This window comes from Staurois parvus, unplaced genomic scaffold, assembly GCF_062004578.1.
Source record: "Staurois parvus isolate SC_StPar_1 unplaced genomic scaffold, SC_StPar_1.0 ptg000191l, whole genome shotgun sequence".
Lineage (NCBI taxonomy): Eukaryota > Metazoa > Chordata > Amphibia > Anura > Ranidae > Staurois > Staurois parvus.
In genome coordinates, this window is record NW_028317987.1 from 4,336,673 (window position 1) to 4,358,325 (window position 21,653).

A 21,653-nucleotide genomic window follows, 5' to 3' on the forward strand; every position below is an offset into this window, starting at 1 on the left:
TCTGAGGATGAGGATGAAGAAGTAGAAGAAGAAGAAGAAGTAGGATGAAAATAAGAATTCCAAACCGGCAAAAAGTGTATGTGCAGAGTTCCTCTATTTCTGACAGTTCTCTGACAGCTTCTTCACATGTACAGCGGTTGAAACATCTGTATCCTAAATGGAAACTAATAGATACAATGTTTCAACCGCTTTACATGTGTTCCTTCTGTCAGAGAACTGTCAGAAATAGCGGAGCTCACTGCAGGGACACTTTTGCCGGCTGATCGGGAAATATTCGATTCGCGCACCCGAAGTAGGCAAAATTTCGGATTCGACGCAAATCGAATATTTCCTGAAATTCGACTCGAATTCCGGTTCGCCTGGTTCGATTCGCTCATCTCTAATCACAATGACTGTGGAGGAAGAGGACGGACATGACTATGGAGCAAGAGGACGGATGTGACTATGGAGGAAGAGGATGGACATGACTATGGAGGAAGAGGATGGACATGATGGGGGGTTACTGGGTGTAAATAGGAAATACCATCTTATTACCTCCTCTGCTGCTACTTCCACCGATGTCTCTTTTTCTTTGTGCCACACGGAACTTTGTCTTTATTTCAGGTCACTTCCTGCCTGTACCTGACATCACTTCCTGTCTGTACCTGACATCACTTCCTGTCTGTACCTGACATCACTTCTTATCTGTCTTCCATAGAGACTTCCTGTCTGGGTAGAAGTGAGATCCCCACCTTGTGGAGCTCAGAGGAACTGCAGCCCCGAGAAGCATCTGGTAGTGTAGATCTCATTTGCTGCCATAAGTTTTTGAAGATTGAAGAAAAAAAACAAAAGAAATGTTTCTATTTTTTTTTATATTTCAAAACCTTTTGAGAAAAAATGAGATCTGCAAAATACTCCCCATGCCTCTTTTTAAATTCCCTGGGGTGTCTACTTTCAAGAAAGGGGTCATTTGGGGGGGTTTGGCGCTATCCTGGCATGTCAGGGCCTCCGAAACTGTGATAGGTAGTGAGGAAGTGAAATGAGGAAGTTACGCACCTTCAGGCTTTCAAAGTGGTCATTGGATTTCAGGCTCCTGTATGTGGCTAGGCTCCCAAAATGTCTCACACATATGGTATCCCCATACTCGGTAGAAGTAGCAGAATGTATTTTGGGGTGTAATTCTACATATACCCATGGCTTATGTGACAAATATATAATTTACATGACAACTTTGTGTAAAAAAACATTTTTGTAATTTTCCAGAAACTTGTGGAAATAAAAAAAATCTTCCATGGACTCAATATGCCTCTCAGCAGATAGCTAGGGTGTCTACTTTCTGAAAAGGGGTCATTTGGGGGTGTTTGTACTATCCTGGTATTTGGGGGTGTTTGTACTATCCTGGTATTTGGGGGTGTTTGTACTATCCTGGTATTTGAGGGTGTTTGTACTATCCTGGTATTTGGGGGTGTTTGTACTATCCTGGTATTTGAGGGTGTTTGTACTGTCCTGGTATTTGAGGGTGTTTGTACTGTCCTGGTATTTGAGGGTGTTTGTACTATCCTGGTATTTGGGGGTGTTTGTACTATCCTGGTAGTTTAGCACCTCAGGAAATGTGATGGCAGTCAGAATGTAAAAGCTGTAAATTCCATTATCTCTCCCATAGTTTGTAGACACTATAACTATCACACAAAGCAATCAATATACAATTATTGGGAATATTTTTAACCAAAGATATGTAGCAGAATATTTTAGTATTTTTTAATATTTTTATGACAGAAATGAGAAAATGTTTTTTTTTTCAAAACTTTTTTTTTCAAAATGTTTTTTGTTTATAGCACCAAAAATAAATATTGCACAGGTGATCAAATACCACGGAAAAAAAGCTCAAAAGGACGTAAATTTCATTTATTTACTGTATTGCATGACCGCGCAATTGTCAGTAACACTAGTGCAGCGCTGTATAGCAAAAAATGGTGTAAATTCCATTATCTATCCCATAGTTTGTAGATATAACTATCACACAAAGCAATCAATATACACTTATTGGGATTTTTCACCAAAAACATGGAGCAGAATACATTTTGGCCTAAATTTATGACTAACTTTGAGTTTACTATATATTTTTTATAGCCGAAAGTAAACAATTTGGTTTTTCTTCAAAATGTTCGGTATTTTTTTGATTGTAGCGCGAAAAATAAAAAGCGCACAGGTGATCAAATACCACCAAAAGAAAGCTCTATTTGTGTGAAAAAAGGATGTAAATATTGTTTGGGTGAAGCATTGCATGACCGCGCAATTATCAGTGGAATTAGTGCAGCTCTGAATATCAAAAAGAGGCGTGGTCAGGAAGGGGGGAAAATCCTTTGGAAGGCAAGGGGTTAATCTTGTCCAGCAAAAAAAAAATTAAAATTAAAATTTCGTCATAAATTTCGTCCAGAATGTATTCTGCTCCGTGTCTTTGCTAAAAATAAAACCCCAATCCATGTAAATGAATCGTTTTCTGTGAAAGTTGCAGCGTCTACAAATGGCGGGATAGATACTGGAATTGTATTTTTTTTACTAGTGTGATAGATATTTTGGGCCTACAGTAATTTTTACCATCATTGTGAACTTGTTTTTTTTTCAAGAAATATTTATTAGGTTTTTTGTCAATAAAAAAAAAAAGAAAACATCGTCATTTGGGTGTTACAAACAGGGAGAACAGGTGACATTAATGACGGGATAGACATTGCAGATGATGTACATAGAGCATTGCTGGGTTCTGCTCTCCAATGTGTGTTGGAGTGAGGAGACCGGGGATCACATCAACATCTATACATCTCCACAATACATCCTACAAATGTACAAAAGGGACATAAAAGAAAGACAAAGGAATAGGAATACAGCAGAGGGCTTAAGAAGGGGGAGGGGCGGAGAAGGGAGGGAGGGGTTGGAAGGAAGGGGGTAGGGAGGGAGGGGGGTGGAAAGAAGGGGGGAAGGGCAGAAAGAAAAGGGAGCTAGAAAGGGAATAAAAAGGAATCCCCTGATCTCTGAGGTGTGGGATTAGAGAGGGATAAATAGACATAGAAGTATAGCCGGAACCTCTAGTGGAGCATCTAAGTATCACGTTGTTCAGCGACCCCTTGAAGGGGAGGGAGGGGGTGGATCCTAAGAACATCATGGCCTCATGCTCATATGACAAGTTGGATTTAGATGGGTTGACCTCCGTGGAGCAGAGGGATCTCAGGACCACTAATGCCTTAATAAATACATTATCCATACGTTTTAGTCAGAAGTGGAGACAGTGTTCTGGAGGGCGGTGTAGGTGGGGGCAGGATCTGCCATAGCATTTTCCAGAAGGCTTCTTTGTTCAGATAGAATGTTCTTGATACGTATATTTGCCATTTTCATGCGAAAGAGTCCGATTTGTTTGGACAGGATGAGAAAAGATCAAGTTTGTCTGTGTGGAGGAGGCGGATGAGATCCTTTTTGACGTCAGATATGGTTGGTGGTGTACCATCTACCCATTTTTTCAGGATGGCACGTCTTGCCATCAGGAGGCAAGTAGACATCCAAGACTTGTTTTGTTGAGGAAGTGAGTTGAGGCCCCTGTGAAGCATGAAAAGGGTAGAGTCCAAATTGCCGAATAGTAGATGTATTGGAGATTCAGGGAGTTTAACTCCTGTCACAAATTGGATGAAAGATAGCGCTTGATCCCAAAATGTGGAGATAGGATGGCAAGTCCAAAATCTGTGTTTAAGATTTGGTAGGTTACAGAGGCAGAGAGGACATTGAGACGTGTTCGATGCGGACTTGGAGGAAGAGCGAGGCATGTAGGCCCGATGCATAATTTTCAGTTGCTGTTCCTGACAGAACTCGTTCGTAACATAGGCACAGGTGGTGTTGAAGCCTGCCAACATGTGTTCCACAGTAAGTCCTGGAAGTCCTTGACCCATGAGGTCACAGATGTAGACTCTAAAGGTTTAGTAAAGCAAAGGTTAAGTGGGGAGTAAATATCTGAAGTCTTGAACCTGCCTCTGCTCAACAGAGTGTCAACCAATGTGGTTTGAAAAAGAGAAGGCTTGTCAGGAGCTAGTGATTTAACAAAGTTTATTACTTGCATTGCATATATAAAATGGTGTGAGGGCAAGTCCAGGGTCCCTAATTGGTGGAGGTTTGGTGGAGGTTTACCGGAGGAAGAGTCAAAGATTGTGGAACAAGTGTAAGGTCTTGGGTGTGCCATTTAGCGTAGGCCGCGTATTGTTGTGGATGAGGGAAAGATGGATTACCATGAATAGGGAGGTAGAGGGAAACCCATGGGGACACTCCCAATTTGCGTCTGATTTCTCTCCAGGCCACAAAAGTGTCATGTAAAAGAGGATTGTTTTTTAGGGGAGTTGGAAGCTGGTTTATATTGCATGTAAAATAGCAGCTACATTGTGCGGGTTACCATGTCAGATTGTAGCTGGTGGAGTAAATGGACGACTTGGATAGCCAGTGCAGACTGATGTGTAAGAGACATGCAAGGTTATATATGTGAATGTTGGGAAGGCCCGATCTCCCCTCGCTCCTCCAGTATGTGAATGTTGGGAAGGCCCAATCCCCCCTCGCTCCTCCGGTATGTGAATGTTGGGAAGGCCCGATCCCTCCTCGCTCCTCCGGTATGTGAATGTTGGGAAGGCCCGATCCCCCCTCGCTCCTCCGGTATGTGAATGTTGGGAAGGCCCGATCCCCCCTCGCTCCTCCGGTATGTGAATGTTGGGAAGGCCCAATCCCCCTTCGCTCCTCCGGTATGTGAATGTTGGGAATGCCCGATCCCTCCTCGCTCCTCCGGAGATAGAGGTTTTGCAAAGCTATGCGTGGACGGCGACCCCTCCAGAGAAATTGTGAGAGAGCTGTGTATAGTTTGGTTACGTCTCCATGCCGGAGTAGTAGAGGAATGGATTGAAGTGGATAAAGTACTTCGCACACGTGGAAACAGCTAGCAGACGCCTCTACCCTTCCCCACTTCCCATCTATTTATCACACGTGGACACCGCTAGCAGACAACTTTACCCTCCCCCACTTCCCATCTACTCATCACATGTGGACACCGCTAGCAGACACCTCTACCCTCCCCCACTTCTGCTCTACTTCTCACACGTGGACACTGCTAGCAGACACCTCTACCCTCCCCCACTTCCGCTCTACTTCTCATATGTGGACACAGCTAGCAGACACCTTTACCCTCCCCCACTTCCCATCTACTTATCACACGTGGACACTGCTAGCAGACACCTCTACCCTCCCCTACTTCCGCTCTACTTCTCACACGTGGACACCGCTAGAGACACCTTTACCCTCCCCCACTTCTCATCTACTTCTCACACGTGGACACTGCTAGCAGACACCTCTACCCTCCCCCACTTCTGCTCTACTTCTCACACGTGGACACCGCTAGCAGACACCTCTACCCTCCCCCACTTCTCATCTACTTCTCACACGTGGACACTGCTAGCAGACACCTCAACCCCACTTCACCCAAGGAGATCCCATTACCCCATCTTCTCTGCAGATTTGACCCAGTCATTATCATCCCCTATACTCCAACTGTTGAAGGGCCCCATCTATAGCCGGCAGAAGATGAACTCTCCTTGATCTCCATATACTGTATATCCATCAGTAACTCAGAGATGCTCCCACTTTCCATTAGCCAATCCCTGCTCCTCATCCCTCCACACCCGCCCCATATACAGTCCAGGCGTGGCAGTCCCGGGAGTGCAGCTGTAGCTGTGTGAAGCCTGAATGTCCCAGTAGGAGGAGTTCTGCCCGCAGTGTGAGCTGCACTCCTGGAGGACCCTGTTCCAGTCTATGCTGCACCACCCCCAGCTTCATGATTGGCCTTCCTCTGCCTCATTGTCTGATATCAATTGTCCGTGTATTGCTACATGTTGGGGATTTCTGCTACAAATCTGAACTAGGAATAGAGAAAGGTAGAAAGGATGGCGCTCTACTTCCTGCTCTCTGTTCTTTCCATCCCCCATCAACCAATCACAATGTGTCCACAATCACCATGGAAATGATCAGATCAATAAAACGTTTGTCATAGACAGACCATCATGTGCCGATCATATACACAGACATTTGTATCACGGGAAACATACAAGAAACATGTATGGAGAAAGACACGGGAAAGTCCCAATATGTGCATTCACCAATCACTCCTTCATTCCCGGTATACACACAATTCCATTGCTTCCATGTGTACACCATCAGTCACTCTTCTAGAATTGGGACATTTTATTACCACCCACCTCTTCAGTGATCCCCCACCATGCAAGTATTGTCCTCACCTACAACTGTGGGCCTAATGAGTGCTTGGAACATTTGTCCACAAAGTATTATAATAGACCTCCAAGTGCTTGTGAAATCTCCCACCACAAAATGTACTCAGCCAATCCCAGGGCAGGACTCTATTTTTATTCTTCTCCTGCTATCAATGGCCAACCCGGTCCCACACTTCATCCATGTCTTTGGGGACCTCAGATCTCCTTATCAACTGTTTCTTCCATGATGAAGATCAGCCATGGAGTATATCTGAGGTGTATATCAGGGTGTGCTTCTTCCCCACATGAGAGCTGGGATGTCCAGCAACATTCATCTAGAAGACATTTCCCACACTCAAGGCACTAATACACCTCCAGGGTTGTGTGGGACCCCTGATGTACAGGAAGACAGGACTTCAGTGAGGAATATTTCCCTCACTCAGGACAGGAATATGGCTTCTCCCATGTGTGAGATGTCTGATGTCTGGAAAGATGCGACTTCACTGAAAAACATTTCCCGCACTTAGGACAGGAATACGGCTTCTCCCCCGTGTGAGATCTCTGATGTGTGTAAAGATGGGACTTCTGTGAAAAACATTTCCCGCACTCAGGACAGGAATACGGCTTCTCCCCCGTGTGAGATCTCTGATGTGTGTAAAGATGGGACTTCTGTGAAAAACATTTCCCACACTCAGGACAGGAATGCAACTTTTCCCCCGTGTGAAATCTCTGATGGCTGTAAAGATTGGACTTCTGTGAAAAACATTTCCCGCACTCAGGACAGGAATATGGCTTCTCCCCTGTATGAGACATCTGATGTTTGTAAAGATTGGACTTCACGGAAAAACATTTACTGCACTCAAGACAGGAATATGGCTTCTCCCCCGTGTGAGATCTCTGATGTCTGTAAAGACTGGACTTCTCTGAGAAACATTTCTCACACTCAGAACAGGAATACAGCTTTTCCCCCGTGTGATATCTCTGATGCTTGTGAAAATGGGATTTCAATGAGAAAAATTTCCCACACTCAGAACAGGAATATGGTTTCTCCCCTGTGTGAGATCTCTGATGTGTGTAAAGATTGGTCTTCTGTGAAAAACATTTCCCGCACTCAGGACAGGAATACGGTTTCTCTCCTGTATGAGATCTCTGATGTGTGTAAAGAATAGACCTATCTGAAAAAAATTTCCCACACTCATGACAGGAATACGGCTTCTCCCCTGTGTGAGATCTTTGATGTGTGTAAAGAGTGGACTTCTGTGAAAAAAATTTCCCGCACTCAGAACAGGAATGCGGTTTCTCCCCCGTGTGAGATCTCTGATGTGTGTATAGACTGGACTTCTGTGAAAAACATTTCCCGCACTCAGGACAGGAATATGGCTTCTCTCCCGTGTGAGTTCTTTTATGCACATTAAGATGGCATTTAAAATGAAATCCCTTCCCGCACTCAGTACAGGAGAATATCTTCCCTGTTGGAAGGCCGGCCCGGTCCCGCACTGTCTGAGGTTCCTCAGGATACGAGGAATCCGATGGTCCATCTACACTGGGTGGTGCCGGATGGACATTGGAGGGAGCCGGGTTTTCTCCTGGACTATACTGTGTGATGTCCTCATCTTCTACTTTCCAGTCTGGAGACAAAGTGAGACAATCCTCGGAGGTTTTCCTCATCTCCCGGCCATGGACTAAAATGCAAAGACAAAGAGGGTTACTAGACAGGAGCTGATTGGTTCCCCCAAACCAGGACTCCGCCCACATCAGGCAGCTTGGTCTCTGAGGAGCTTACAAGTCCACCCTCAAGGGAACTAGGAAATGGCTCCTCTGATCTCCTACCAGGTCATTTCTTTATTCATGGACCTTAGTCAGAGAGTGAGGAAACTACCAGAACTGTCTTTTATAGGAGGGACAGTGATGAGGGGATTATAGGACGAGGGTCCCCACCCCCTCTATCACTCATCGCCATCTTCCCAACACAAGAAGTACTGCACTTCCTTATTTAGTCCATGATTTAGTCATGAAGAACAGCGGGGCTGAGCCCCACCAGAGGTCAGAGAGTGAGGATGGGGGGAGAACAACCAAGATGAAGACTGGACTGATCCTGAAGACCACCATCATTGGGGTATTGACTCCTCCCTCATTATCACTTTCTGTTTTAGGGTCCAAAGTTGGAGCATGTTATCACATTATTATCACCATGTAAACGTCTGTGCTCCAATCACATCATCCGATATAAAATGTCCAGCTGGGAGGAAATGGGTGTAACAAAAGAGAATCCATATTATGTCAAAGAACAGAAAAAAGAATAATTAACGAGCGCTTGGAGATGTATAACAAGCAGCTGGCATAAAAGGCACAAACCTCAAACCTTCACACTAAGACAATATCACATGCAGCGCTATAAAAAGTAAAAAGTAACATATACAGTAATATGTGATGGACTACTAGTGCTTAGTAGTGATTTATAGGTGTCCACATAGTATAATGCAATAGTCCCAATAAACTGTGCAGGACGTGATGAACTCCGTGCTGTGAAGTGTTTAATACTATGCACTCACCAGAAAGCGCATAATATGCGCATTTGAGTTGTCAGACCACTCCTGGTCCCAGAAAAGTTGAACCTGTATGGATCATCTGGCAAGCTGTCACTCTTTCACTCCTTGGCCAGCAGGGGGATTCCCGACATCCAGAAACCCTTATAGGGCTAATCCAGGTTCCTTAACCAGGGCACTCATATGAAGTATCCACCTTAAGAGAGGGGGGGCTTGACCAGAAAGCCCACCCCAAAAAATACTGATAGTGTAGTATGTTCCAACAAAGGTTCTTTATTGAAGATAATGTAAACACAGGTCACTCACAGGATTTCCCAGATTCAAAGATGGCCGCCGGCCTCCACGAGGTACGGAACGGCGTGACGTCACCGGCTAGGCTCCACCCTGACGCGTTTCGTGCGGACGAGCACGTTATCAAAGGAGTGACAGAGTGACAGCTTGCCAGATGATCCATACAGGTTCAACTTTTCTGGGACCAGGAGTGGTCTGACAACTCAAATGCGCATATTATGCGCTTTCTGGTGAGTGCATAGTATTAAACACTTCACAGCACGGAGTTCATCACGTCCTGCACAGTTTATTGGGACTATTGCATTATACTATGTGGACACTTATAAATCACTACTAAGCACTAGTAGTCCATCACATATTACTGTATATGTTACTTTTTACTTTTTATAGCGCTGCATGTGATAATCCATATTATGTGTATATATAGCAGTGGGGGGAGGGGGGGAGAGCAGAAGTCAGAACCATGGAATCTACAACAGAGTATATAGTGCAGGGGTCAGGAGGATGTAATGTACAACATAAAGTATATAGTGCAGGGGTCAGGAGGATGTAATGTACAATATAAATTATATAGTGTAAGGGTCAGGACTCATAATATTGGTATTCAGCAATCAGTGGTGGCCTAGATGTTCACATGAGACAAGCTGTAGAGGTCTCACACTGCTGCCTCCTGTCTCCTGAGACTGAATCCATTGTTTCTATGTGTTTATCAGATGATGGGGGATCTAGGTGGATCCTCCGTACTGCTCTCTCCTTTACAATAAAGTCTCCTCTTACCTGGTGATGTGAGGGGCGGCTGATTGTCCATCATGACGTCCTTGTAGAGATCCTTGTGTCCTTCTAAATACTCCCACTCCTCCATGGAGAAATAGACAGTGACACCCTGACACCTTATAGGAACCTGACACACACAATGATACAGTCACCATCCAGACACATCCCTTGTCTGTTACTGGAGAATGTCCCAGAATTCCCGGCACCGCTCACCTCTCCTGTCAGCAGCTCCATCATCTTCTTGGTGACTTCTAGAATCTTCTGTGTCTTCTGTCTTGTAGGGATCAGGGATGGAGGTAGGGGGATGGTGATGGGATTCTGGATTCTCGAGGATCTTGTGGTCATACGATGAGATCTCCTTCTTGTGTCATTGTCGGTAGATTTCTTCATGACTCCTGTACAGTTCTGTGTGATACAAAGAGGTCTTACCTGTCCATAATGGACAACAAGAGGAAGTACTTGGTATAGCAGAGTCCAATGTTTGGTGAAAGGATTGGTGCAAAGCTGAAGGTTTTGGTTCTGTTAGTCCTGATGCCATCAGGTGGTCTGACATTGAGCTGTACAATAGAGATGGTCTGCATCCCTCACACAAGGGCGCTCAGCTCCTTACTATGGAATTTAGGAGGTTTTTGGACATGCATTTAAACTGAGAAATGGGGGCAGAGATGTCATTGTTGAGGATCATTTCTGTCTCCAGCAGGCTGAAACAAGTGTGAGGTTGGTGTTGTTCAGGACAGAGTTGCTCGAAGTTTAGGCAACAAGCTTTGTAAGCTGACAGCTCTTATGTCAGGGACCACTTGGACCTTCTTGTAATTACAGAGACATGGTTCAAGGATTCAGATGACTGGGAACTATACCAGGCTATACACTATACAGGAAAGACAGAGTAGGGGGGAGGGGAGGTGGAGTTGTCATATATGTCAGAAATAGCATATGGAGAACATTAATTCAAACAACAAATGAAATACTGGAAACCTTCTGGGTCTGCCTTCCAACCAGAGAGGGATCTTCCCTTAGAATTGGTGTCATATACAGACCCCCAGGACAGACTGAAGATTAGGAGGACTTCTTGATTGATGAGATAACTCAAATGGCAATGAAGGGGGAGGTTTTTATTATGGGTGACGTCACCACGCCTGACATTAACTGGAAATCTCAAACTGCTATTACAAGCATTACAGGGATGTAATGGAAGCACTGAATGGTGCTTCTCTAAAACAGTAAAAAGTCCAACCCAAGGTGATCATATTCTAGACCTAGTACTGACAAATGGGGATCGACTGTCTAATGTTGAGGTGGGAGAAAATTTGGGTTCTAATGATCACCAATGTCTTTGGTTTGATATTAAAATAAGAACTGAAAAATCATATACAAAAACAAAAGATTTAGATTCCAAAAAGACAAATTTTGGTGAATTGGGTGAATTTCTAAAAAATGAGTTGAAAGGTTGGAGTAAAAGGACCGGAGTAAGTAATCAGTGGGCACTGTTAGAGTCTACCATCCTGGAGGAAACTAGATTATATGTCAGGCAAGTTAGTAACAATAAACAGAAGAGAAAACCAATATGGTTCACTAAAGAGAGAAGTAGGATAGTAAAGGAAAAGAAATCATCATATAGGAGATTCAAGGAAACAGGAGGTGGAGGTGACAGAGAAGAGTATAAAAATGTACAAAAGGAGGCCAAACACATTATCAGCGCTGCCAAAGCACAGAAAGAGGAGGAAATTGCTAAATCTATGAAGAAAGGAGATAAAACATTTTATAGCTACATTAGTGATAGAAAAAATACGATGAGATCACTAAAATTAAAACTGGGCACAACACCTACTATGTGTTGAGGGAGACCTGAATGTAGCAAACCACTTAAACAATGACTTTTGTTTAGTCTTCTCAGAAATAAATTATACTAATAATAAGTTGGGAAATCATATTGGTTCTAGTAATGATGGATCATTTTTAGGTTTTCTGGAGACAGAGGTAGCAGAGGAAGTTGCTCCATTAAAGCTTAACCCCTTGGCGCCGGCGTCTCCTTGCCCTTTGAGGGTTTCAGAAGCCGGGAGGAGGATGGGGTTTTTGTCAGGGAGCGAGGAGCCAGACACACGAGGTGCAATTAAAGGTAGGTTTATTGTACAAAAACAAGACATAGTCTATGCAAGTCCAACAGCAACAGCAGATGACTGGGTAGGACAGTAGCCAGGAAAAATGGTCGCCAGAGCCGGGGTCAGAAGCCAGGAAGGATGATCGCCAGAGCCGGGGTTCAGAAGCCAGGAAGGATGATCGCCAGAGCCGGGGTCAGAAGCCAGGAAGGAGTCTTGCCAAAACCGAGTCGGTATCCAGGAGAGCAATGAGAAACTAACAGGAGCTTGTTGCAATGCAACAAACAGGACACGAATGCAATGAGCAGCTGCAGACATCAGGCTTAAATGTGATAAGCCACCACCTCCTGGAGGAGGAGCCACAGAGGCCTGAAAGCATTAAGGATCCCACAATGCTTTGCAGACACCTAAGATGGATGCCAGCACACGGAGCAGCACAAACCCTGAGGAAAGGTAGGACCTTGATAGTACCTCCTCCTCAAGGACCCCTCCCCCTCCGTGGCTCAACATAAGGCTTCTGGGGAAAGCGGGCGTGAAAAGAGTGGAGGAGGGCAGGAGCATGAACATCCATGGAAGGAACCCAGGAACGCACCTTGGGACCATAACCACGCCAATGGACCAGGAACTGCACCCGACCGCGGACCAACCGAGAATCCAGGATGCGGCTCACCTCATACTCCTCATGACCGTCAACCTGGATAGGATGAGGCCGAGGCGGAGAGGCAGTAAAGAGATTACAGACCAGAGGCTTCAACAGGGATACGTGGAAGACATTGGAGATACGCATCCCAGGAGGAAGAGCAAGGGCATAGGCAACCGGGTACACCCTGCGGAGGATGCAGAAAGGACCAACATAACGGGGAGCCAGTTTCGGTGCAGGCACCTGAAGATTGAGGTTACGAGTGGACAACCACACCCAATCTCCGACCTGGTATGAAGGAGCGGGCAACCATCTACGATCAGCCTGGAGCTTCTGGCTAGAGATGAGCGAATTATTCAAAAATTTGATTCGGCTGATTCGCCGAATTTCAGGAAGAAATTCGATTCAATGCGAATTAATTCGCTACGAAGTTAACTTATAAAAAGGGTTTCTAGGCTTCAGAGAGCCTTTAAATTAGTGCAGAACACTGTACCTTTAATTTAAATGCCCTTGGAGATGAGGAAGGAGAAGGAGAAGGATGAGAAGAAGGAGAAGGATGAGAAGAAGGAGAAGGAGAAGGATGAGAAGAAGGAGAAGGATGAGAAGAAGGAGAAGGAGAAGGAGAAGGATGAGAAGAAGGAGAAGGAGAAGGATGAGAAGATGGAGAAGGAGAAGGATGAGAAGAAGGAGAAGGAGAAGGATGAGAAGAAGGAGAAGGATGAGAAGAAGGAGAAGGATGAGAAGAAGGAGAAGGAGAAGGATGAGAAGGATGAGAAGAAGGAGAAGGATGAGAAGAAGGATGAGAAGAAGGAGAAGGATGAGAAGAAGGAGAAGGATAAGAAGAAGGAGAAGGATGAGAAGAAGGAGAAGGATGAGAAGAAGGATGAGAAGAAGGAGAAGGATGAGAAGAAGGAGAAGGAGAAGAAATGAGAAGAAGGAGAAGGATGAGAAGAAGGAGAAGGAGAAGGATGAGAAGAAGGAGAAGGATGAGAAGAAGGAGAAGGAGAAGGATGAGAAGAAGGAGAAGGATGAGAAGAAGGAGAAGGAGAAGGATGAGAAGAAGGAGAAGGATGAGAAGAAGAAGGATGAGAAGAAGGAGAAGGATGAGAAGAAGGAGAAGGATGAGAAGAAGGATGAGAAGAAGGATGAGAAGAACGAGAAGGATGAGAAGAAGGACAGTTCTGTGACAGTTTCTGTCTATTTCTGACAGTTCTGGGACATTCACTCCATACAGCGGTTGAAACATTGTATCTATTTGTTTCCATAAATGGATCCATTTATGGAAACAAATAGATACAATGTTTCAACCGCTGTATGGAGTGAATGTCACAGAACTGTCAGAAATAGCGGAGCTCTGCAGATACACTTAGAGGAGCTCTGCAGATACACTTTTTGCCGGCTTGGAATTATTCTTATTTTCATCCTACTTCTTCTTCTTCTTCTTCTTCTTCATCCTCATCCTCTTCTTCTTCTTCTGAGGATGAGGATGAGGATGAAGAAGAAGAAGAAGTAGGATGAAAATAAGATTAATTCCAAGCTGGCAAAAAGTGTATCTGCAGAGTTCCTCTAAGTGTATCTGCAGAATAGAGGAGCTCTGCAGATACACTTTTTGCCGGCTTGGAATTATTCTTATTTTCATCCTACTTCTTCTTCTTCTTCTTCATCCTCATCCTCTTCTTCTTCTTCTGAGGATGAGGATGAAGAAGAAGAAGAAGAAGAAGAAGTAGGATGAAAATAAGATTAATTCCAAGCCGGCAAAAAGTGTATCTGCAGAGCTCCTCTAAGTGTATCTGCAGAGCTCCTCTAAGTGTATCTGCAGAATAGAGGAGCTCTGCAGATACACTTTTTGCCGGCTTGGAATTATTCTTATTTTCATCCTACTTCTTCTTCTTCTTCTTCATCCTCATCCTCAGAAGAAGAAGAAGAGGATGAGGATGAGGATGAAGAGGAAGAAGAAGAAGAAGTAGGATGAAAATAAGAATAATTCCAAGCCGGCAAAAAGTGTATCTGCAGAGCTCCTCTATTCTGCAGATACACTTAGAGGAGCTCTGCAGATACACTTTTTGCCGGCTTGGAATTATTCTTATTTTCATCCTACTTCTTCTTCTTCTTCTTCATCCTCATCCTCTTCTTCTTCTTCTGAGGATGAGGATGAAGAAGAAGAAGAAGAAGAAGTAGGATGAAAATAAGATTAATTCCAAGCCGGCAAAAAGTGTATGTGCAGAGCTCCTCTAAGTGTATCTGCAGAGCTCCTCTAAGTGTATCTGCAGAATAGAGGAGCTCTGCAGATACACTTTTTGCCGGCTTGGAATTCTTCTTATTTTCATCCTACTTCTTCTTCTTCATCCTCATCCTCTTCTTCTTCTTCTGAGGATGAGGATGAAGAAGAAGAAGAAGAAGAAGTAGGATGAAAATAAGAATTCCAAACCGGCAAAAAGTGTATGTGCAGAGTTCCTCTATTTCTGACAGTTCTCTGACAGCTTCTTCACATGTACAGCGGTTGAAACATCTGTATCCTAAATGGAAACTAATAGATACAATGTTTCAACCGCTGTACATGTGAAGGAACTGTCAGAGAAATGTCAGAAATAGCGGAGCTCTCTGCAGGGACACTTTTGCCGGCTGATCGGGAAAAATCCGATTCGCGCACCCGAAGTAGGCAAATATTCGGATTCGACACGAATCGAATTTTTCCTGAAATTCGTATCGAATTCCGGTTCGCCTGGTTCGATTCGCTCATCTCTACTTCTGGCGCTGTGCTGAGTCCTTCAAGGACCTCTGGATCTGCCCCCATGAGGAACGCAGGGCAGCAAGATGGTTATCCACAGCCGGAATGTGCTGTGGCGAGAACAACTCAGCCAATACAGCGGGTTGGAACTCATAGTTGGCCATGAAGGGAGACATCCCAGAGGAGGAGTTGACAGCCGAGTTCCTCGCAAACTCTGCCCATGGCAGGAGATCGACCCAATTGTCTTGATGGTCTGATATATAGCAGCGAAGGAATTGTTCCAGGGCCTGGTTGGAACGCTCCACAGCCCCATTGGACTGCGGGTGGTAGGCCGAAGAGAAGGAGAGCTCGATACCCAACTGGGAGCAGAAGGCGCGCCAGAACCTGGACACAAACTGACTCCCGTGGTCCGAGACAATCACCTTGGGCAACCCATGCAAGCAAAAGGTCTCCCTGGTGAAAACCGTAGCCAGTTCTTGCGCAGTTGGCAATTTTTTTAACGGAACACAATGGCACATCTTGGAAAAACAATCAATGACCATAAGAATGACCGTATGGCCTTGAGACGCAGGGAGGTCCACAATAATATCCATGCCCAGGTGTGACCAGGGACTCTCCCCATTGGGAATGGGTTGCAGAAGGCCCAATGGAAGATGCCGAGGAGATTTATTCTGGGCACAGACCGAACATGCCGCTACATATGAGGCAATGTCAGAATGGAGAGATGGCCACCAGAATAACCGAGAAACGACCCAGGACAACTGGTTCCTACCTGGATGACTGGCAGTCTTGGAATTATGGTAGGTACGCAGCAAGCGGGTATGCAATCCCTCAGGTATGAAACATCTGCCAGTCGGTCTCTCAGGAAGAGCATCAGTTTTAGCCGCCAAAATCTGCTCCCCAAGGGGAGAAGTCTAGTTGGTAAGAATGGCAGCCAGGATCTGGTCCGGAGGTATGACCGAGGTAGGCTCAGAGTCCTCCCTGGATAGCTCAGAGTATTGCCATGACAAGGCATCAGCCTTGACATTCTTGGAGCAAGGCAAATAGGAGACCACATAGTTAAAGCGCGACAAGAACAGAGCCCATCTGGCCTGACGGGGCATCAACCTCTTAGCCTCTGAGAGATACGTCAGGTTCTTGTGGTCAGTGAGAATGAGAACCAGAACCACAGAACCCTCGATCAGGTGCCTCCATTCCTTGAGAGCCTGAATAATGGCCAACAACTCCCTGTTTCCAATCTGGTAGTTGCATTCTGCGGAGGGAAGCTTCCTGGAGTAGAACCCACAGGGAAGTAGGGGTCCATTGGGTGACCGATGCTGAGACAAGAGGGCGCCTACTCCAGTCCCAGATGCATCAACCTCGAGGACAAAAGGCAACCCAGGATTGGGGTGAGACAGTATCGGAGCCAAAGCGAAGGCGGATTTCAGAGCTTCGAAAGCTAAAATGGCCTCGGGTGACCACTTGTGAGGATTACTGCCCTTGTTGGTCATATCTGAGAGAGGCTTGGCCAGCGTGGAGAATTTCCTGATAAACTTCCGATAATAGTTGGCGAATCCCAAAAAGTGCTGAATGGACCAAAGACCACTGGGACGAGGCCACTGCAGAACCGACGAAACCTTCTGAGGGTCCATGGAAAAACCCACAGCAGAAATGATTTAGCCCAAAAAGGCAACCTGGGATCTGTGAAATTCACACTTCTTGAGCTTACAGAAAAGCTCATTCTCACGTAACCATTGCAGCACCCGCTTAACATCCTGGATGTGAGACTCCATAGACGCAGAGTAAACCAGGATGTCATCCAAGTAAACCACCACGCATTGCTGCAACAAGTCACGAAAGACATCATTAATAAACTCCTGAAAGACTGCGGGCGCGTTACACAACCTGAAGGGCATAACCAGGGATTCATAGTGACCGGTTCTGGTGTTGAACGCGGTCTTCCACTCGTCACCCTCCTCGATCCGTACGAGGTTGTACACAGCCCTAAGTTCGAGTTTAGTAAAGACCGTTGCTCCCTTGAGGCGGTCAAACAACTCGGTAATCAATGGAATTGGGTAAGCATTCTTAATCATGATTCGATTGAGGCCCCTAAAATCAATGCAATGCTTCAACTCACCGCCCTTCTTTTTCATGAAGAAAAAGCCAGCTCCTGCTGGAAAAGTAGACTTGCAAATGTGCCCCCAGGAAAGCGCATCCGCAACGTACTCCTCCATGGCCTGATTCTCCGCAACCAAAAGAGGATACACCCTGCCATGCGGAGGAGTGGCACCGGGTTGTAAGGTTATGGCACAATCGTATGGACGATGAAGAGGCAGAGCACCGGAGTGCACCTTGTCAAACACGTCCAGGTACTCCCCATATTCAGTGGGCAACACAGAGTCTGAGGAGGCACACAACACCTTAACAGGTCCACGGATGCAACCGGCCCCACACTGTGGCGACCATGAGAGAATCTTGGCCGACCACCAATCAAAGGTCGGATTGTGCTTCTGAAGCCAGGGATAGCCCAAAACTACGGAGTAGTGCGGGGAAGAAATTACCTGGAAACGGGCCAACTACCTGTGAACAGCCCCAATAACTACTTCAACCGGCAGGGTCTCGTGGGTAACCTGCGACGGTTGCAGGGACCTGCCATCTATTGCCTCGAGGACCAATGGAGTAACTCGAGCTTGCAGAGGAATGGAGTACTGGGCAGCAAACAAACTGTCCATAAACAACCCGCCAGCCCCAGAGTCTACCAACGCCTGGGCCGTCACCAAGCCTTCCGCCCAAGAGAGGACAACGGTGATTAGCGGTTTATCCTTACGGGAAACCGGGGATGAGAAAACTCCACCCAAGATCTTCCCCCGACAGGATCTCAGGTGCGAGCGTTTCCCAGACGGACTGGACAGGACTGCCGAAAATGCCCACCGAGACCACAGTACAGGCAGCGACCCTCCCGACGCCGAGCGGCCCGCCCCTCTTGGAAAGGCGGGCAAACCCCAGCTGCATGGGCTCACCGCCAGACAAGCCATCCCCAGGAGGCGTGGGAGGAGAGGGAGGAATGGGTGAAACAGAAAACGTAGGCGCCAATTGGTTAGGAGGCCTCCGCAGATGCTCCTTACATGAAGGCCTCTCTCTGAGCCTGGTGTCAATCAGGATTAGCAAGGAAGTGCCTCTAGCTCCACAGGCAGTTCTTTGGCTGCAATGTTGTCCTTCAACGCATCTGAGAGACCATGAGAGAAAGCAGCCACCAGAGCCTCATTGTTCCAACCCACCTCTGCCACCAGGGTATGAAATTCTATGGCGTACTCGGCAACGGTTCATGAACCCTGATGCATGGACATGAGCAGCTTAGCAGCAGAGGCGGAGCGAGCAGGCACATCGAATACCGTACGGAAGGAGGCAACAAAACCAGTAGTGAGATTAGGAAGCCCACCTTTGACCTCTCCGTAGGAAAAGCATGGGGTATCAATTCAAAATATATGCCCACTTGGTTAAGGAAACCCCGACACTGACTCGGCTCACCCCCCAAGCGCTGTGGAAGGGGGGCTGAACCAGTCATGCCTCTGGGCACCGCAGGTGCGGCAGCAGATGCGGAGGTAGGCGCAACAACCAGAGCGACATCGGAAGCAACCACAGGAGTGAAAACCAGCCTAATAGCACCAGGAGCAAGGTGCGCTGTGCGTGCAAGCAGGGTTTGCAATGCCTGAGCGAACTGATCCAACAAACGATCCTGCTGATCAAGTCTGGCAACCAACATAGGGAACAAGAGCGTACCTGCAACGTCAGGATTCATGGCATTCGTGTAGTGTCAGGGAGCGAGGAGCCAGACACATGAGGTGCAATTAAAGGTAGGGTTATTGTACAAAAGCAAGACAGAGTCTATGCAAGTCCAACAGCAACAGTGGATGACTGGGTAGGACAGTAGCCAGGAAGAATGGTCGCCAGAGCCGGGGTCAGAAGCCAGGAAGGATGATCACCAGAGCCGGGGTCAGAAGCCAGGAAGGATGATCGCCAGAGCCGGGTTCAGAAGCCAGGAAGGATGATCGCCAAAACCGAGTTGGTATCCAGGAGAGCAATGAGAAACTAACAGGAGCTTGTTGCAATGCAACAGACAGGACACGAATGCAATGAGCAGCTGCAGACAGCAGGCTTAAATGTGATAAGCCGCCACCTCCTGGAGGAGGAGCCGCAGAGGCCTGAAAGCATAAAGGATACCACAATGCTTTGCAGATACCTAAGATGGATGACAGCACATAGAGCAGCACAAACCCTGAGGAAAGGTAGGACCTTGACAGTTTTAGGGTCACGTGACCACCGTGATTATCTGTCACACATGATCGGGAAAGGTCCTGATAACAAGAGGAGATCCGGACCTTTCCGTGAGTACCAGACATGTGTGCTGGGAGCATGCAGGGCATGCACTCTCAGCACATATGGTTTTCTTAATTGCACGCAAATGAGCGGCCGCTTGGCATCAAGGCCCAGATGCCAGGGGGCCACACATTTGCATGCAGCCGGCGCTAAGAGGTTAATAAAGCAATGGGCCCTGATGGATCATCCCAGAGTTCTCAGAGAACCTCGAGGTCTAGTTGTTGGACCAGTAACTGATCAATCTCTCCTAACAGGAGAAGTTCCCCATGACTGGCGGAGGGCGTATATTGTACTGATCCACAAGAAGGGCAGCAAGGTAGAAGCCGGCAATTACAGGCCAGTAAGTCTAACATGGGTGGTAGTCAAGTTAATGGAATCACTCCTGAAAGGAAGGATTATTGATCTAAAAACACATAACTTGCTGGATCCAAAGCAGCATGGCTTTGCTGAGGGCAGATCATGTCAGACTCATCTGATTGGACTTTTTGACTACTATATTACCAATGTTTTGGACCAGGGTGGTGCTATGGACATAGAATATCTTGATTTCAGCAAGGCATGTGATACAGTTCCACATAACGATCTAATACAAGAGTTGGACAAGCTAGGACTTAGCCCTTTGGTGGTTCAGTGGATGTGCAGTTGGCTAAAAGATACCATGGTGTGGTTGTAAATGGGGTTCACTCGGAACAGAGAGCAGTCACTAGTGGTGTACCCCAAGACTCTGTACTGGGTCCTGTTCTATGTAATCTATATGTAAGGGATAGAACTAAAGGGTTGTTGGGTAAGGGGATGTCTCTTTGCTGATGACACAAAGATGTGTAATAGGGAGGATATCCCTGGAGGTGTCTGTAACATGGAACAGGATCTGCCATTGCTGGAAGATTGGTCAAAAAAGTGGAAATTTCAATTCAATGTTTATAAATGTAAAATAATGCACCTAGGGAAAAATAATCCCTTGAGAGAGAACAACATTGGGGTGCAGTGTTGGCCAGCACTGCAGAGGAAAAGGATTTGGGGGGTACTTATTTCAGATGATTTCAAAATGAGCAAACAATGTGGCCAGGCAGCGGGGAAAGCAAAACAATTTCTAGGATGCATCACTAGAGGGGTCCACAGAAGGAGGAAGGAGGTCCCGATTCCTCTATATATTTCATTATATCACTAGAGGGGTCACCAGCAGGAGGAAGGAGGTCCTGATTCCTCTATATAGATCTTTATATCACTAGAGGGGTCACCAGTGGGAAGAAGGAGGTCTCAATTCCTTTATATAGATATTTATATCACTAGAGGGGTCCACAGAAGGAGGTCCTGATTCCTCTATATAGATTATTATTATTATACAGTATTTATAAAGTGCCAATGGTTCGCTCAGCGCTGTACATTACAAAGGAGGACAGAACATGTGACAGAACAATACCAATACAATGCAAAACATGAGGGGATTGAGGGCCCTGCTCTTTCGAGCTTACAATCTAGGAGGGAGGGGATAGTGGTACAGGAGGAGATAGCTGTGGGGGATGGAGTGGTAGGAAGAGTGGAGGAGGTCGGCAAGTTAGCAGGGGGTGGGGTAGGCTTCCCTGAAGAGATGGGTTTTCAGGGTGCACCTAAAGGAGAGGAGAGTAGGTGATAATCTAATGGGTTGGGGCAGGGAGTTCCAGAGGATGGGTGACACCCTGGAGAAGTCCTGGAGGCGGGCATGGGAGGAGGAGACCAGGGAACTAGAGAGAAGGAGGTCTTGTGAGGAGCGGAGTGTGCGTGTTGGGCGGTACTTGGATATTAGGTCAGTGATGTCGTTCGGGGCAGTATGATGGACGGCTTTGTACGTCAGTGTTAGGATTTTGAATTTGATCCATTGCGCAATCGGAAGCCAGTGGAGGGATTGGCAGAGGGGGGTGGCGGAAATGGAGCGGTTGGAAAGGTGAATGAGTCTGGCAGCCGTATTCAGGATGGACTGAA

The 21,653-nt window shown here is 46.4% G+C and overlaps 1 protein-coding gene across 1 annotated transcript in view; it reads right to left on the minus strand.

Moving 5' to 3' along the window:
- LOC149461896 (uncharacterized) overlaps positions 1 to 7,949 on the minus strand; it is a 116,768-nt gene extending 108,819 nt beyond the window's left edge. The window contains exon 1 of the mRNA XM_089677737.1: positions 6,702 to 7,949. Within this exon, the coding sequence (XP_089533863.1) occupies positions 6,702 to 7,931 (1,230 nt within the window). The 5' untranslated portion in view covers positions 7,932 to 7,949. The remainder of the gene's footprint in view (positions 1 to 6,701) is intronic.
- Between the last annotated feature and the right edge of the window lie 13,704 nt (positions 7,950 to 21,653).